The sequence below is a fragment of the Pleurodeles waltl genome, chromosome 9 (genome assembly GCF_031143425.1).
Source record: "Pleurodeles waltl isolate 20211129_DDA chromosome 9, aPleWal1.hap1.20221129, whole genome shotgun sequence".
NCBI lineage: Eukaryota > Metazoa > Chordata > Amphibia > Caudata > Salamandridae > Pleurodeles > Pleurodeles waltl.
The window spans coordinates 504,385,641-504,400,060 of NC_090448.1; the positions used below are offsets into that span (position 1 = coordinate 504,385,641).

Here is a 14,420-nt window from a genome sequence, read left to right on the forward strand (position 1 = left end):
GCTGCTGACTCGGCCCCAGACGGTGGCTTGCCAGGCTCACGTGCTTCCGAAGCAGTCCGCAATTGTAACGCTGGCCGCGCGCCGCTGCCCTCGGGTCTGCTGTATCCTGTCAGCATGTGGCTCCTCCTCCCAGGGGCGGATGCCAAGCGGCGCTGACACTGACGGCCTCCAGGCGCTGGGCGGCCCCGGCCGAGCTTTCCCTGCAGCCGGATACAGGCTCAGTCTGGGAGGGGAGATAGCCGTTATCAGCTGCGGCGCCGAGTACGGGCCCCGTGATTTTGAACATGGGGACGCTGAAGACGCTGCGGCAGCTGTTCGAGGACTTGCAGGACCCCGACCAGGTGGCGCGCTTTCAGCGACTATGTGGGGTAGAGGAGGCCGCGAAGAAGCACTCCGGGGCGGAAGAAATCGTAGCCAATGGGGGAGAACATCAGGGGCTGCGGCACAGGCCATCCCAGGACAGGAGTCGGGGGTCGGGACAGCGCAGGAACTCTCTAACCGGGGAGGAAGGCCAGCCTTTCGTGATCAGGAACCGGGCGCTGTACTACTTGTTCACCCTGGGCACGGAGCTGGGGAACGAGCTCTTCTGTATCTCCTTTTTTCCCTTCTGGATCTGGAACGTGGACGCCTTCGTGGGCCGGCGGCTGATCATCGTCTGGGTGTGGGTGATGTACCTGGGCCAGTGCACCAAAGACTTAGTGCGGCGTCCTCGACCTTCTTCTCCGCCCGTGCTGAAGCTTGAGGTTTTGTATAACTCCGAGTACAGCCTGCCCTCCACGCACGCCATGTCCGGCACCGCTATTCCCCTCTCAGTCCTGCTGTTATCCTACGGCCGCTGGCAGGTGAGTGCCCATGGGTGTAGTGTACCTTCTTCTCGGGGTGGCAGTTCTGCCCCTTAGTTTGATGGCGAGTGTGACTGGTGCCCTTAAAGAGGGTTGCTGTCAGAGGTGTCGCTTTTAAGAGGAGCGGAGGATATGGTATTTGGTCGGTTGAGGGGGTTGGGGTGTTCCTGACATTTCTGCTGAAGAGGAACTGAGTGACATGTGATGCACCAAAAAAAAACAACAACAAAAAAACGGTTTGAAGATCGATATACTGGCTCCTTACTTGGAGTTTCTGACAGTGAATTGGACAGTCAGGTAACTGATGGTATCTTATTGGACCCCACTTACCCAACCTCATCTTGTTTAAGCTGTGAATATTGCTACTGTTGGTTAATTGGACAAATTAGCAATTCTTTAAAACGGGGTCATTTTGTATGCTACAGCCGTTCATGTTTTTTAAAAAAAAATGCAGTTGCCTCTAACATGCATAGGAGTGAAAGGAGAGCACAGCTTAGTATTTACTTCCATGGGAAAAACGGCTTGCTTCTACCCCTCCCCATCGTGAACAAAAATAACTAGCGGGGGGAGGGCAACTAGACCCGACTTTTGAGGGGAGGGGGGTAACTCTTAAATCAATTGGGCGAGACAAGCATTTGAAGCAGTGTAGATGGAGATATCTTTATAGCCAATATGAGGGGAATAAGTGCCAAACTGCTTCAGTTTATGCACCTTGAGTTCTAGTATTGTCATGTCTCTTTAGAAACTTGGGATGGTAAACAGTGTCAAAGGCAAGGGAGAGTTCAAGTAATAGGCGTGCCAGTACTCCAGTTTTAATCCACTGTTGTTTTAAAATGATCCTATGTGGAAATCACTGCTGCTTCTGTGCCTTCAGCCATACTAGAATTTGTTTGGTAGTCTTAAATCAGGTTATTGTCTTTGAATGTAGGTATATGTAATGAGGCAGATCTTGTTGTCTGTTACAGGCCAGCAGTTAGAAGGATCTTTTGGCTCAAAGCCTGTTTGGTTTAGGGAGGGTTTTATTTTGGGAAAATACCTATTTTCAATGAGCTGTTGACTGTTCTGGATGGATTGGCTGCAGAGCTAGTCATTGATATGGGACTGCAGGCAATTCTGCTGGCCCACAGCCATTTGCAACATTGATGAATGTTTGACAAAGCCTTGATGAGATTAAAGGTGAGTGATCGTAGATTTATTTCTTTTTTGTTATCTGGCAAACTATTGAGCTTCTGGCATTGTGGTTGCTCAGGGGAAAGGGATGCAAGAAGAGTGAAATTGGTGGGTGAGACACAATGCAGGTTTGCCCTTCAGACAGCAAGGGCCAGTGGTGAGGAACTTTCAGCTGTACTGCCAAGGAATCTGGATGTTCTAAGGTGCTACCACTTCAGGTATTATGGCTGGTGAACCCTTTTTCTTCTGAAATCTAGCAGAGCTGTCATTTGTTACCCTGAGGCCTCTAATCAGGTCTGAAGAGCACTCACCAGCTTTGTCTATTCAAATATTCTGCCCCGTGTTGAGGGTTTGTGGTTACTCTCAGTTCTACAGCCTGTAGATAAGCTTTCCAGGACATAAGCGGGGTTTCCTTGAGCAAGGCAGCTACTAGGTCACAATATAGCCTTAGAACCCGCTGTAGCGGGCTCTACCGGCTATTAAAGGCCCGCTCCCCACGTTAAATGCCCGAGCCGAAGGCGAGGGCATTTAACAAGGGAGAGGGACTTAGAACATTTTGCCACACAGGGCAGAATGTTCTATTAAAAAAAAAAATGTTCACGGAGCCCGAGGGGATTAAAATCCCCTCGGGCTCCGTGAGGCTTTGTTCACAGCTGTTGCTGTGAACAAAGCGAACATTGGAATGTTGGCGTTGCGGGCTTTTACTGGCCTGTAAAAGCCCGCAGCACTCCATTGTTTTCAATGGAGCCCCCAGCATTCCAATGTTCTAATGAGTGTTAACTGTGCCGGCTCCTGTCAGCTTTCCTTGCTACCAACTGATTGTTCTTGTGAAGAAAACAAAACAAAACATCCAAGCTACTCACCATTTAGAGGCTGAGGAGCAGCTATTCCACCATGTGTGCACTGTGTAGAGATGGACAATGATTGGAAATAACATTTATTTACATCAATGCAGTGAGACAGAAATATGCACTTGTTTTGTATCCACAAAATATCATTTGCTAGGAGGCAAGTGAACATATCTGTAGCAAAAAGACCATAAAAGAATCCTTAGTAATTTAGGAGAAAATGTTGTTGGGCTCTATTCCTTGTGTAGTGTACAGTCATAGTGCCATTTTCTGAGTGCTTGACTGTGTCTCACTTATATCCCAGTTTTTGATTTTGGCTCAAAGCTCACAGTAATGTAACATGCAGAAGTCTTCCCCTGTCTCTGACAGAAATTAACTCCTGCAACTGTTCTGGGACCTTGAGGGGTACACCAGTTGGGCTCTCATTTTGCTGACAGTGGACTACTGTCCCTGTCATGGGGTTAGCATGTACAGCGGTGGTGGGGGCATATCAGGTTTTGTAAATCCAGTCTAGTTCAGACCTTCTATCTGTGTAGCTGGCCCCACTTGTTTTAAAGTTCTGCATCAATCTATAACCTAGATCCTAGTACTAACATCCAAGTAGAGTGTGTGTATGTGGCTTGTGTAGTACATGCAGTATCTTTGTTGTTCAGGGTGAGAAAGGTTTTCGGTGAAGCCAGCCTTCTGTCCTCAACCTGATCACTGTTCAGTGTGGCTTGTGAAAAGCCATTTGCAGTAACTTCATCCACTTTGGGCCTTTGTTGTGAGTATTCCAGGCTGGAGACTACCCTGCTGTGAAGAGCATCTCTCTCCCCAAAGTCTCTGTTTGTAGAATAGCCTAGAAAGGACACTTGACAGAAGGCCCTCCTCAAACCTGTTTTTAGATTGCAGACAGTGAATCCACATTCATTATCTGCTTTTACTTCATAAAAGTGGGAGCTGCTTATATCTTTATCACTCCATTTCCAAGTCCTTTCACCAATAAAGGGAGTATTAAATGGCATATATTGAGGACTGCTGTACAACAACCAGAACTGGTGTCTGTGTGACAGCAAGTTTCCCAGAGGAGAGGGTGCATCAACTGCAGTCTAGCTATACCCCTGACCTGAAGCACATGAAAGCCAGCCTGCCTGCTTAGGGAGTGAAAGAGCCTGTCAAGCCGCAGGAGGTGGGACTGTCTAGGTAGTGCCAGAAACTGCCAGATTCTAGTGTGAGGGATCTACCAGGAGAAAGAAGACTGCCGAAAGCGATCTGCAAGACAGAAGAGGGTAGGTGCAGTCTCTCCAGAAGTGCAGTTCCATGAGGGAATCACGGGCAAGCAGCTGACCCTGCAATAGGAACAATCACAGTTGACCTCGCTGCTTAAATCAAGGACTGTGCCCATGGTGAATGTATCATCAACAATTTAGAGATCAACCCCTTTTATAAAGGGACAGGGGATAGTGTTCAGCCAAACCAATACAGGAGTCTTTCCCCTGGACTACATGTTAAAATCCCAGATTTCACTATGTGGATACTTAATTATCAATACAAGAACAACAATTAAAACTTCGATCTCAAACAATAACCAATTGTGCTCCACCCACAATATTTAGAATCTCATAAATATTTAATAAAATAAACCTAAAATTCTATCGACATTTGTTAGTATATTTCATCATCCACTGGACCAGATACATAGTCAAAAACATTTGGTCTATAAATATAATAGAAAACAACTGTACACTGTCAAAATACTAAAAAAGTTATTGTGTCGCTGCAGCGTTTCGGTGGCACCCTGACCAGTATCCCACTATCTTCAGGATCTATAACTGAATTTAAACCATTGATATTCTCTAAGGATTTTATATTGTGTATATTGAAGGTGCCTTGCATTTATTTCCTTCACCCATAATAGTACGAATAGTCTCTATCTTTCCTAATGAGATAAGAAACTAATCTTTAAGACTTTGCAGCACAAATTTCTCATGGGTAAACCAACTATGGCAAGTCTACTGTTCCTTTTTTGCCCTGAGCAAGACCGTAGCTTTGATAATCTAGATCTCAGCAGTCAATAAACTACTCCTTAAAATGGCATTTTCAATTACCTGTCTGTTCGGTAGGGTTCAGATGGTCACCACAGCCTTATTTACAAAAGTGCATCCTGTTTCTAATAGCGTTCCGTTGTGACACATGTAAGTGGTGGCCCATCTGCTGCCCACTGACCCTGAAGCAGCAGATCTGATGCCTGCCATGAGCCCTCACTGACTTCCATTACCTGCATTCACCGAAGGACTCACGGCTGCAGCTCTGCCTGCCCCATCATGCTGCAGCCTACCCAAGCTGAAGGCCACTCTTGCAACCATGTCATCTCATTCTAAAAGCAGGTGATATCGGAAACACAGGATGCTGAAACGCATAGAGGCCTGCATTGTGGTTATGCTGTATCTAGGAGACTGTACTGAACTGTGCACAACCATAATTGAACTGAGGTACTTGCACCTAAGCCATGATTAATGTCTAAACGGGTCGGGGAGGAAGAGAGAAAAGGAAGACAGTAAAGGCAGTATCACAAGGTTCAGTAGCCTAAGTGGTAGTGAAAATTATTGTACTTGTGGCAGTATACAATTTTAAATGTGTCTCTTAACCCCTTCTGTACTGTGGACGTAATGGTTACGTTTAACAACACAGTTCTCATGTGCCGAGGACGTAACCATTACGTCCTCGGCACTGAGCTCAGAGGGAGCGCTAGCGCTAGCGCTCCCTCTGTGGGCTTAAAAGGCAGGGATGGAAGGGGAAGCCCTTCCCCTTCCACCCGACCCCCCAACCGCCCCAGTGACGTCTGATGGCATCAGAACGCATTCGCACTGTGACCTCATCAGAGGCCACTTCCCCGTTGCGCTGGTAGCCCACCTTCCAGTGCGATCGGAAGAGACATGCTTTGATCCGATCATGTGATGGGGGCCTGAGAGGCTTCAAAGGGAAGGAAAGGAATTTCCTTCCCTTTGAAGTCTCTCAGAGCATTTCAGAAGCCAGATTGTCAAGCGATCCGGCTTCTGAAATGCCCACTAGACACCAGGGATGTATCATAAAAAGGAAATTGGCAGAAGGGGAGCGATCCCTTGGCACTATTTTTTGTAACAAAAATCGTCTGATCTGTCCCGGCGGGGGGGTGTTAGGCAGGCAGGCAGAAACCACTAGGCACCAGGCATTTTTTTTTTTTTTGTGCCAATTTCACGCAAGGGGAGCGACCCCTTAGGCACAGGTCGCTCCCGAGGGGCAGGAGGGGGAAATTTATTTTAGGCCATTTATGCCCACCTCTGGGGAAGATAGGCCTATTGTTATTAGGCCGATCTCCCCCCAAGAGGGGCAGAAACCTCTAGGCGCCAGGGATCATTGTTTTGGGTTTGTTTTGTTTTTCAGAGGTGGGGAGCCACCCCTTAGGCAAGGGTCAGTCCCCTGTGGGGAGCAAATTTATTTTTGCCCATTTCTGCTCCCCTTGGGGGGCAGATCAGCATATTTCTATTATGCCGATCTGCCCCCCGGGGGGAGAAACCACCTAGGCACCAGGGATTGGTGTGTGTGTGTGTTTGTTTTCTTTAGGGGGGCAGCCCCTTGGGTAAGGGCCGCTCCCCATGGGGGCACATTACTGTTGGCCATACCTACCCCCCTTGGGGGCAGATTGGCCTATTTTTGGAAGGTCCATCTGAGATCAGGAAAGTTTTTTTTCCAAAATAAGAGGGTGGGGGTATGGCCATACCCCCACCCCAAATAAATGGGGCCAAAGTTGTTCTGCCCACCAGTGGGCAGATGGGGCAATTACCCCTGATCCAAACCGTGGGATGGCAGAAAGTCTGCTAGATGCCAGGGGGAAAAAAAATATATATATATATATATTGGGGTGCTGGCTACCAACCAGAATGGGCCTAGTTATGCCCCCACCCCAACTGAAGGGGTAACAGTCTTTCAGCTCTCCCCTTCACTCTAAAACATCCTATCCCACAGCAAGCAAGAAGACATTTGATTATTTTGGGTTTTGGTTTTACATTTGGGCCATGAGAGCTTGGCTAACTCTCAAAATCGTCCCACTTGAAATGGTGAGGGCTGCACTTTATGGACTTTGGGATGCTGCCATCTAGAAAAATCCACAAGACCTAGACACATCTGAAAACTAAACATCTGGGTGATTTCAGGGTGGTGTGTTTCACATGCACCCCGCACCATTTTCGTATAGACTATGCCCTGCAAACCTCCAACTTTGCTGGAAATCACACATTTTCCCCACATTTTTGTGATGGAACCTTCCTGAATCTGCAGGAATCCGCACAATTCCTACCACCCAGCATTTTCTCATCTATACCGATAAAAATTCTGCTACACTTGTCAGCCTAAAAATGTTTTTTGGGCAAACTGTCCTTTTGGACCCCCTTTGATTCCCCCTCAATTGGACATGTTTTTGGCTCTTCCCTTTCACAAGCATTTGGCCCACCTACACACGAGGTATCATTTTTACTGAGAGACTGAGGGGAATGTTGGGTGGTATGAAATTTGTCCCAGTGCAGTGATCCCACACAGAAATGTGGGGAACATTTGATTTGTTTTAACTAAATTTGAGGTTTGCTGAGGATTCTGGGTAAGAAAACATTGGGGGATCTACACTAGTCACACCTCCCTGGACACCCTTGGGTGTCTAGTTTTCTGAAAGTCTGGGTTTTGTAGGTTTCCCTAGATGGCTGCTGAGCCCAGGACCAAAAACGCAGGTGCCTCCCCCCTCCCCGCAAAAACAGGTAGTTTTGTATTTGATAATTTTGATGTGTCCAGATAGTGTTTTGGGGCATTTCCTTTCACGGGCAGTAGGCCTACCCACACAAGTGAGGTACCATTTTCATCAGGAGACTTGGGGACACGCTGGGTGGAAGAAAAGTTGTGGCTCCTCTCTGATTCCAGAAGTTTCTGCCACTGAAATGAGAGGGAAAAAGTGTTTTTTTGGCCAAATTTTGAGGTTTGCAAAGGATTCTGGGTAACAGAACCTAGTCAGAGCCCCACAACTCACCCCATCTTTGATTCCCCTAGGTGTCTAGTTTTCAAAACTGCGCAGGTTTGCTAGGTTTCCCTAGGTCCCTGCTGAGCTAGAGGCCAAAATGCACAGCTAGACACTTTACAAAAAACATCTCTGTTTTCTTTGTGAAAATGTGATGTGTCCACGTTGTGTTTTGGGGCAATTCCTGTTGCGGGTGCTAGGCCTACCCACGCAAGTGAGGTACCATTTTTATCGGGAGACTTGGAGGAACACAGAATAGCAAAACAAGTGTTATTGCCCCTTGTCTTTCTCTACATTTTTTCCTTCCAAATGTGAGTCAGTGTGTAAAAAAGACATCTATTTGAGACATGCTAGTATGGGCACCCCGGAATTCAGAGATGTGCAAATAATCACTGCTTCTCAACACCTTATCTTGTGGCCTTTTTGGAAACACAAAGTTTTTCTTGATACCTATTTTTCCCTTTTTATATTTCAGCAAATGGATTGCTGTTTACCCGGTATAAAATGAAAACCCATTGCAAGGTGCAGCTCATTTATTGGCTCTGGGTACCTAGGGTTCTTGATGAACCTACAAGCCCAATATATTCCCCGCAACCAGAAGAGTCCAGCTGACATAATGGTATATTGCTTTAAAAAATCTGACATCGCAGGAAAAAGTTACAGAGTAAAAGGTGGAGAAAAATGCTGTTAATTTCACCTCAATTTCAATATTCTTTTATTTCAGCTGTTATTTTCTGTAGGAAAAACTTGTAGGATCTACACAAGTGACCCCTTGCTGAATTCAGAATTGTGTCTACGTTTCAGAAATGTTTAGCTTTCTGGGATCCAGCATTGGTTTCCAACCCAATTCGGTCACTGACTGGAAGAATGCTGAAAGTACAAAAAATAGTTAAAATGGGATATGTCCCAGTAAAATGTCAAAATTGTGTTGAAAAATGGGATTTTCTAATTCAAGTCTGCCTGTTCTGAAAGCTGGGACGATGGTGATTTTACCACCGCAAAACCTTTGTTGATGCCATTTTCAGGACAAAACCATGAGCCTTCTTCTGCAGCCCTTTTTTCCAATTTGTTTTTTAAAAAAGGAAATTTTGGCGTGGGTAGCTCATGTGAACAAAAAGTTAAGAGGGCCTATGCGCGAACTCCCCCAAATAGCCAAAAAAAAGGCTCGGCACAGGAGGGGAAAAGGCCTGGCAGCGAAGGGGTTAAAGTATGTTTCTTATCCAAATGAAGCACTGGGTTGGAAAAACAGATGTTTCCCTACTGGGTGATCTAGAGTTTTTATGCCCCTACACTCTCTCCCTGAGAAGTGTGTGAATGCTCCAAAGTGCTACCAGTGACAGTCAAATGCTGAAGGGGTTGTACGTGGCCAAGTTTGTAAAGCTAATGTAATATAGACTCTGGGACATCCAAGGTAGACCACCCATGCCCCCAAGGCTGAGATCCAGTAGCCCCTGCTTGCTCTGTCAAATGCACATATTTGCAGATACTTACAAATGCATTTACAAAGGAGTTTTTGACACGGAGAGCCGGAGTGAAAAATCAATGACCAAAGGTCTGTTTATTTTTGCTGCAGCAAAGAGGACAGGTTTACCACTGGCATCCCAGGCCCGAAGTAAAGTGTGCTAGCATGAAGCGTTTAACAGTGATATTTATACTCATACATCAAAGGATACATAAAATGTGTAAATAATGATATACGTCATACAGATATTTTAAGGAGTTAATCAGTTTCCACACACCGGTTCCATTCCCAGCTTTGTACTTGCCTCCCCTCTGCAGCTGCCTGACTCCCCACATTCTTGAGACCCTTCAAAGGATTACGTGGTTCAAAGGTATAGATATCAGCCTTTCCCTCCCCAAAATACCACAGCCGAGGTCAGTTAGTTATTTTGAACACACAATTATAATGAGTACAGTGCCCCAGTTAGGGAAAGAAACCAGCTGCAAGCCTATGATGTGGAACCAGGCTTATTTTACTTAAACAAATATACATAAGATAACATATGTGATAGACAGTGCGTTCAGAGACAACAAAAACTCAAACTTACACGTGTAAAAGAAACGAAGCAATTCAAAATGGATTCTAACAATCGACCCTTTTTGAGTTTTTTTTTTCTTCTGAACATAATCAACGTTTGAATAGTTCTAAATTTCCTCATATATGTTGAATTTTACTCCTACTTCCTTGAAATTTGCATTCATGGGGACATAAACAACCGATGGGTATGAGCAACCAGTATCTGTAGTGAGGATAGTGGGGTCAATAGCCATTAGGGAATTTATCTCTTCTCTCTGCATCATAGCTCGATTGGTTTCTAGTATTTTCACTGGCGGAAGTTTACACAATTTTAAACAGGAACAGAGAGCAGGTAAGCACTGTACTAATAAACAACTTAATACAATAGCTATTATTATAAAAAGTATGTCTTTAAACAACCAGCCCCACCCCCCAAACCAAGACCATAACCATGATAAACTCAAATCGCCTCCTTCATATTGGCCCCCCTTTTCAAATACCTGTACTGCTTCTTTTATTTTCCCAATATCCAATTCTATCTCTGATGACTTGTTGACAAAATAACAGCACTTTTGCTGGTACTGATGTTGGATTAAAACACATACTCCTCCTTGTTGTACTGTAATCAAGTCTAGGGCAAGCCGATTTTGTATCGCCAATTGGGCTGCAGAGTTTATCTCTATCTGTACACTTCCTATGGCCTCCCTGGTGGCATTAAATGCAATGGCTAATTCAGCTGACATATTCATCATTGCCAGTTGTAAATCGAAAATTCCAAATCCTGGGATAAGAACATGTAACACTTGAAATACCCAGTTCTTTCGCTCCTCCAGTATGGGTGTCCCTCGTTTGTACCTATGTGCAAAACTCCCCATATTAAGGGGCTGGGAAGATGATATATTTGATATCACAGTAATGTTGGGTGCCAAATATGCCAGTGAACATATCCCTTCCCAGTTTAGAGGTAGTACTTTATATGCAGTTCTTCCACATACGAAGTACATGCCTCCCTGGATTTGTGAATTTATAATGCTGTATTTTATTCAGGGCAATCCTACACCCTCTGGGGTGTCATGCTCAGAATTATTGCAATACTTGTAATCCTCCCAGATTGTATTTAGCAATGATACATTTGCCCAGGGTGCAACATATGAACATCTAGCCGTCCAGAGGGGGCCAAGGAAAACCCGGGATAATATTACAGGTGAATTTTTCCCATTTCTATCTTGTTCTCTGGAGGGATCATATAACAATCCTTCTGGATCTACCAGAATCTCATTTTTTCCCACAGTCAGGTTCCAATAATTTACAGTGTAATTTTGATGAGTCCCATTAATTAACGCTGTCCAATTTCTGTCTATTTTCTCCTCTCCTTCAAGATCCCAATTCCCTGTTTTTATATCAAATAACAAAGTGTAAACACACTGTTCAGGAGGGATCTTTCCCATGTATTTTGCCTCTGGGTTTTGCCCATAAAAATAGGTACCAAAACATATGGGAAACATTTTAAGTGTGGCATTCTCTCCAGGCATCGGGGAGAGCTTGTATTCTGCCTGGGTATTAGGGAGCACCGCACACCTAGGGTACCATTGATATTCTTGTTGGTCACATCTCCAAGTGGTATTTGGTACAAGACACACTTCCCCTCTTTCATATTCGCTTGGTGATACTAGTACTTCATAAAGGCCTATAGGATCCTCAGGGTGTCTAGACAAGTGCCGGCAAATCCAGCAGTCAGTGAGACTTAATGTCTCCGCTAATTTTCCATGAACCTTTATCAATGGATGTAAGGTAGGATTTTGCAACAATGATGCAACACCACTGGACATTATACATATTAACATAAGGGTCACTAGGTACTTCATTGTTGTTTTGTAGAAATAGTTATAAGGCCACTCTTCCCTATTCTCTAGAGGGATATTTGTCCTGCCAAATGGATATATTTTCATAATTTTATTGTGCTCTCCTCCTTGGTCCTACAACCTTTCTATGATACCGTTTTACTCATCTCAACCGCCTATGTGTGTTCAAAAATATACCCACACAATTACCAAATATGTAAATGCAAAATATTGATATCACTATACTAATAATCATATACGTATAGATACAGATAAGTAAGTTTTCCTTCAATGTTCACACCCACTAGGGTTCAGCACTGCCGTGCTTTCCACTCTAGCAGTTAGGCTGCACTGGTTGGTCCATGAACAAGTTTTTCAAATATAGGACAATAGATGTTGGCTTGATCCTAGGTCCCTTATCTTCTCCTTTTCGAGTTTTAACTCCTGGTGAGTCTCAACTCCCAGTGAGTAAGTCGCGATACTTCAAAGTTCGTCTTCAGTATAGTTTGTCAGTTTCGTTCAGTGTCTCGGCAAAAATGAGGGCGGAGGCCAGCAATTTTCAACCAGATCAGTGATGTGCTTGGGTATTAAACAGAAAAGGGCATCTTTTTTTTTACCGCTGGGACTACAAACCGCACCAACCCTAATGGCTGGCCGCTTCCGTAGAACTGGTACTTGGTTTTTCTCGCCAGTCACAGAACTGTTAACTCCATTTACCCACTGCTTTTAACACAGATAATAGCGTTGCACAAGCTGCATCCCACTATGCTTGTGTTCTCGTTGAGACAATTGTTCTGACCAATGTTCTGGTGTCGTTGCACAGGCTAGTCACCCGTGTTCCTGTTCATGCTGAAAATTTAGTCATCACAGTCATTTACAACCTCGTCGCCCAAAGTGTGCGTAACAACAGTGAGGATAGCACGTTTTAATGCTGGTACATCAATGGCATCGGAAATGCCGGTGGCGGTGAAAGCGGGGAACTGTATTTCATGAAGGCAGGCGTGCCGTATTCTGCTGAGCAAAGGATTCCTTGGCCATTCAGAAGAGACCTCAGTTTGCAATTCTAAGCTAGGAGCTATCAGGGTGATGTAAATGTAGCTTTTCGTAGGGGTCACCACCTTACGCACCTTCAAAATTCTGTTCATTTGGATGGGCGAGGACGCAGGTTGTATCGATGAGTTTGTTGATCTTCAAACAGTAACTCTTCGTCACTGGGCTGCTGTGTCACCTCAGGAGCAGAAGTAGCACTTGAAACCTGTGGAGGTGTTTCCTGTCTCCCTACTTTTCTGTAATCAGGAGACAATGGTAATTCTGCTGTTAGAGTACTTTGTAGTGGAATTGGTGCACGCTTACAGTGGCTAGCATGTATCCAGTTTTTCCTTCCTTCCACTTTCACCGCTGTCTGTGTTGCAAGCAGTACCTGGGCTGGCCCCCGCCACCTGGGCTGAAGACTGTTGGTTCTTTGAAAATTCTTTGTCATAAGCCAATCCCCTGGCTTAAAAGGGTGACCAGGGCCTTCTAGAGGAGTCGGTAGGCTGGCCTTGACCTGTTGGTGGATCAAACGCAAATCTTTAGTCAATTGTTTACAGTAATCTACAAACAAAGGATATTGCACTTCAGAAAGCTTCTTTGGTCGTGGTACCCCCCAGATATTAGCTGGCCTCCCCATGACAACTTCATAGGGGGATAATCGTGACTTGCTACTGGCAGTCATCCTGATGGACATTAATGCTAGGGGCAAAGCATCTGGCCATTTTAAGTTGGTCTCAGCACAAATCTTAGCTATTTTGCTCTTCAAGGTGTAATTATACCTTTCTACAAGGCCCGCTGATTGTGGGTGATTTGCAGCATGAAATCGATGTTTGATGTTAAGGGCGGTACAGACCTTCTCCATTACCTCATTAGCAAAATGACTGCCATTGTCACTCCAGACTAATCGTGGCAATGCGTATCTAGGAAAATATTATTTTAGTAATATTTTAGCGGTAGAGAGGGCACCATTGTCTTTTAATGGATAGGCCTCTATCCATTTTGAAAACATGCATACTACCACTAACACGTATTTCAGTTTGTTACACGGTTCCATGTGGATAAAATCCATCTGTATAGCTTCAAAGGGGAGATCAGGAGGGGCAAAATGGCCAGGGGGCGTAGGGGTCCCTTTTCCTGCATTGTGCACTGCACACACCATACAACTTTTAACCAGATTATTAGCAGCTTTGGATATCAGAGGATTACTCCAAACATGGTCCAAAGTTGTCTTGATGCCTTGGGCACTGATGTGTGCAGGACTGTGGGCCATAGTAACCATAGCGTGTACATAACAATTAGGTAACATCCATCTTCTTCTGTCTGTGTCATCTGTGTAACAACCCTCACTGTCTAGTCTACCGTTCTTCTCCCACTGTTCCCTTTCCTCTGCTGTTGCTTCTGCTTGAATATCTCTCACACACTGCATGGTATTTTCTAATACTTCGTTCTGGGGCTCTCCCTTGATGCTACTCTCAACATATGCATTGTCAAATGGTGCTCGTGCTGTTGCTTTCGCTGTAGCATCTGCAAAAGCATTTCCTCGTCCTATATCATCAGTAATTTTTTTGTGAGCACTACACTTAATGATTGCGACCTGACTGGGCAGGCTGAGAGCATTCAAAAGTGTCACAATCAAGTTGCCATGCTGAA

At 45.0% G+C, this 14,420-nt stretch overlaps 1 protein-coding gene across 1 annotated transcript in view; it reads left to right on the forward strand.

The window, feature by feature from the left end:
* The window catches only part of SGPP1 (sphingosine-1-phosphate phosphatase 1), an 88,013-nt gene continuing 73,593 nt past the window's right edge, over positions 1 to 14,420 (forward strand). Inside the window, exon 1 of the mRNA XM_069207363.1 lies at positions 1 to 842. Coding sequence (XP_069063464.1) covers positions 285 to 842 — 558 coding nt within the window. The 5' untranslated portion in view covers positions 1 to 284. The remainder of the gene's footprint in view (positions 843 to 14,420) is intronic.